The 3763-nt window shown below is 47.6% G+C and overlaps 1 protein-coding gene across 1 annotated transcript; it reads right to left on the bottom strand.

Annotated features, from left to right (window-relative positions):
• Nucleotides 1-1618: 1618 nt before the first annotated feature.
• On the bottom strand, nt 1619-3106 carry LOC128968167 (homeobox protein vent1-like). Its single transcript, XM_054382521.1, has 3 exons — nt 2866-3106; nt 2471-2706; nt 1619-1978 (listed from the first exon to the last, which is right to left on the bottom strand). The coding sequence occupies exons 1-3, from the start codon at nt 3101-3103 to the stop codon at nt 1619-1621; spliced, it is 834 nt and encodes a 277-aa protein (XP_054238496.1). The 5' UTR covers nt 3104-3106.
• Nucleotides 3107-3763: the final 657 nt, after the last annotated feature.

Below are 3763 nucleotides of genomic sequence, written 5' to 3'. Positions count from 1 at the left end.
CCCTCTCCCAACAGCTGCCTGCTCAGTAACACACCAGGAACGTACTGCTCTGAGATGTAGCTGGGCAGCCAAAGAGACATGTGCACTTCTCAGTCTCTTTAAACACAGACTATACAATGCAAGAAAGCAGCATGGCTACTAATTAAGTCCACCTGTAATTTCACATATCATTTTCCCCAAGCAACTAGCAACTTTGCTTCAAATATGCCAGCCTGGATCCTCTCAGAGTTAAGACTGCATCTGGTTGGGAACAGCATGATTGGAGGCAATTTTCTTTATCCTTTCCACAACATCATCTTTTCACAAGTGAGTTACCCCGTGGCTATTACACTTGAAACTCTTGATGGGTCATGGCAACAGAAGGTGCAACAGAGGGTGGAGCGGGCAAGTTTAGGCTACAATGCAACAATCAACTTAGTTTCTAATGCACTTAAAACACCTTTCAGGTTAATTAAGAAACTTCATTAAAGTCTAAAAGATCAAGAAACAATAAGTGTTAACTAAGATCTTTCAGGAGAGGAGTGAAAACTGACCCCATGAAGAACTGAAAAAAAAAAAAAACCAAAACAAACCCAGCTGAGCTACTCCCTTTTAAATGTATCTTTCAAAGGATTCATACTTAAAAAAAAAAAAAAAAAAAAAAAAAAGTTGAAAATGTGCAATTACAGGCATTTAGTGGTTAATCAAAGACCAAATTTGCAGGGGTTAAAATCCTCTATTTAGACAATATGGCTGTGAACAGAACGCAATTACACTCACAAAAAGTATTGTTTTGGCAATTGTAAAGCTTAAAAATTCCATACCAGGAGCATAAACTGTTTTAATCCCCGTTTAAAGACACACAGACTTAATATTTGTTATTAACACAGCTAATGCTTTCATGCAGGAGAGGGGACTAGAAATGCAAAATAACTCATTAATGTTTTGAAGAGAAACTTGGCAACAGTTTATCTTCCCTCCTGGAGGATGCATCTAGCCAAAAAGCTCAATGCAATGCAACAGGTGATGTCCAAGCTCCCAGACACAACAGAATGAGCATGGGAAAGTCAGACAAGATGTATTAAAATGCCTTAAAGCCTTCATTGTTACCCAAACAAGAATTCTGGTGGGCATGGTCATTTACACTGCACAAGTGCAACCTTTCTAGAGTTGGCATATATAAATATAAATCTGTTCAAATTTTTCTAACATATATGTGGATATATATATATATATAATCTATTTATATATATGTGGAAAACACAATGAAAACTATTTTCTTAACATGCTCATTTCAGACTAAATTTTTTACCATAGTAAATTTGGCAAAATAGGTTTCTCCTACTGCTTTTCTCTCTCCATTTCTCTTTTAGCATCTTCCTTTCAGTCTATCTTTTGATTATCAATATTTAAAAAAAAAAAAAAAGAAAAATAGCCCCTCAAATAATTACTATGACTGGCATCACATTCAGTAAATTTTAATATCAATTAGTACAAATATAAAATTATTCGATTTCACATTTCACTTAAAATAATAAACACATACTCTTCCAAATCCAACAACGTATTTTGAGCACAAAATATATTACATCATATAACACTTTTGCTCTTTGCCTGCTCCTTTTCTTTTTTTTTTTCACTATAATGCATATATAGGGTGGCACTGCTTGTCCATTTTATTATGAATAACCGTATGGAAAGAGGGATGAGGAAGAAAGTGTTGATGGTAGTACGGCAGCTCATTTGTTGTAAACCGGTAGGTGCTTTGTGATGCATCGTATGTGGGAAAGGAGAAGCTGAACTGCACTGCAGGCATCGGGGTAAAAGGCACGAGTCCCTGGTGCTGTGGAGCAAAGGGGTAGTGGAGACCATCTCGAAACAGAGCTGGTGGGGTTCCCAGGGGATAGCTGTAGAATGGAGTAGGAGACACGAGGCTGTGCTGGTGGTCCTGTATCTGCCTCTTCAGTTTCATCCTCCGATTCTGAAACCAGGTCTTGATCTGTGTAACAATAGGGGGAAAAAAAATGTGGTGAGGGGTGGAGACAAATCAAGGACTTTGGTGTCTGCTTAAAAATAACGTGCAGACTATAAACAGATGTATCTCAGCTAGATTGCCACCTTGCTTAACTTGCATTGTCAGAGTAGGACTGATGCTTTCGCCCTAGTTAACAGAGAGCAGAGGATCTGGAGGGTGTAGAGGGGATGAACGTCGGTGTTCAGCGATTTTATATTAATCACTTTGAACTTTAAAGCTTTGCAAGGTGCATGCAGACCGCTGCACATCAGAGGACAGCTGTTTTACCGTATTAAGAAACAAGGAACTCTGGTATTTCTTCTACGGAAAGTGCTCTCAGGTTCCCCAAATGTTAAGCTCATTAATCCACTATCCTTCCCACAGCCCATTCTAAATCAACTCTCGAGAAGACCCCTACATCAGTTCGGCGTAGGGAAGGTCAACGGACTAGGACGGATCGCGTCCTCCGGGACCCACCTGGACCTCCGAGAGATGTAAGGTAGCCGCCAGCTTCCTCCGCTCCGAGCCCCCCAAGTACTTCTGGCGCTGAAAGGTCTTCTCCAGCCGGCAGACCTGCTCCGAGGTGAAAGCGGTCCGTGCCCGTCGCTGCCGCCCGCGGGTCCCGCCCGCCGCCGCGGCGGCGCTGTCCACGCCCGCGCTCTCGCTCTCATAGCCGGATGACTCGTCGGCGCTCAGCCAGCCGCTGTCCGAGGCTGCAAAAGAGGTAAAGGGCAGGGATGAGGCCTCTTCCCTGGCTAGGGGTTGCCTGCGCTTCCCGTCGTCCTGCTGGGCCGTTACACTGACGGGAGCCGTGGTCTCGGGTGTCCCCCTCCCTCTCGCATCTTCTCCCAACCTTTCCCCTTCTAACCCACCTGGTTCCGACGGGGATGGGTCGATGAGCTCCCGGGAACTGTCTCGGCCCCTCTCCGCCGCGCAGGGCTTGTTGTCCGCGGGGCGGCTCGGCCGTGTATCCCCACGTCGGGGCTCGGCTCTGACCACAAGGGGGGTACTGCCGAGCAAGGTAGGGGCGCGAGGAGGGGGCGGGCAGCAGATGTGGGGCTTGACCCCATGGGGCTTGGTCTCTGCGGAAGGGAGTTGGGTCTGGTTCATGGTGGAGAGGAGCTGGTGACCGCCGGCCACTGCCCACTCTTATATGGGCGCTCCGGTCCCGGGCGGACTCGTTTGCAAGTGTGAACCCACATCAAGGTGGGAATCGAGCAGAGATAACAGCTGCCATCTAGAAGGAAAGTTCACACGTCTGGCAAATGTCTACAACCCTTGGCTCCAGCGTGTCTGTGGGGCCGAGGAGACCCCCTTGAAGTGCAAACCTGCCTCTCTCCCCCGGAGGGCAGGGCTCGAGCAAGCCCAGCCCCGCAAACGGGCGTTTAAAGATACCGACGGTGTAGATACCAGCGTGGTTTTACCCGCTCCCTTTTCAGCCGCGGGGTCTCTCATTCCGTAGGTACCTGAAACCAGCCCCAAGGAGGCCCAGCCTGGCCGTCACCGTCAGGGCACAGCTAACACGAGCAGGGTCTGCCAACCTTGCCGTCGGGTGCCGGCCTCCCTGGGAAAATTTGGGAAGGGGCCGCTGTCGAGAAGTCCCTATCCCCTCACCCCCTGGGACCACAGCCCGGCTGTGAAGTTAGCAGGGCTGCCAGCTCTCTCAGCTTGAACTTGGCGCCGTCTGTCTGGCCAGAGGACTCAAACGATCTCCCGGAGTTAAGCGATCAAAGCACCAAGTGAGCAGCGAAACTCGCACCTCATCAGCTT

The sequence above is a fragment of the Indicator indicator genome, chromosome 7 (genome assembly GCF_027791375.1).
Source record: "Indicator indicator isolate 239-I01 chromosome 7, UM_Iind_1.1, whole genome shotgun sequence".
NCBI classification, from domain to species: Eukaryota; Metazoa; Chordata; class Aves; order Piciformes; family Indicatoridae; genus Indicator; species Indicator indicator.
Note: the sequence above shows the minus strand (reverse complement) of the source record. Positions and strands in the feature narration are given on the sequence as shown.

What these genes read in the sequence shown, in the direction of transcription:
- LOC128968167 (XM_054382521.1), bottom strand. Translation starts at nt 3,103, where the DNA reads ATGAACCAGACCCAACTCCCTTCCGCAGAGACCAAGCCCCATGGGGTC. An exon ending in CCCATCCCCGTCGGAACCAG is followed by an intron (nt 2,707 to 2,865) that starts GTGGGTTAGAAG and finishes CCTCTTTTGCAG; the next exon opens with CCTCGGACAGCGGCTGGCTG. An exon ending in TACATCTCTCGGAGGTCCAG is followed by an intron (nt 1,979 to 2,470) that starts GTGGGTCCCGGA and finishes ATTGTTACACAG; the next exon opens with ATCAAGACCTGGTTTCAGAA.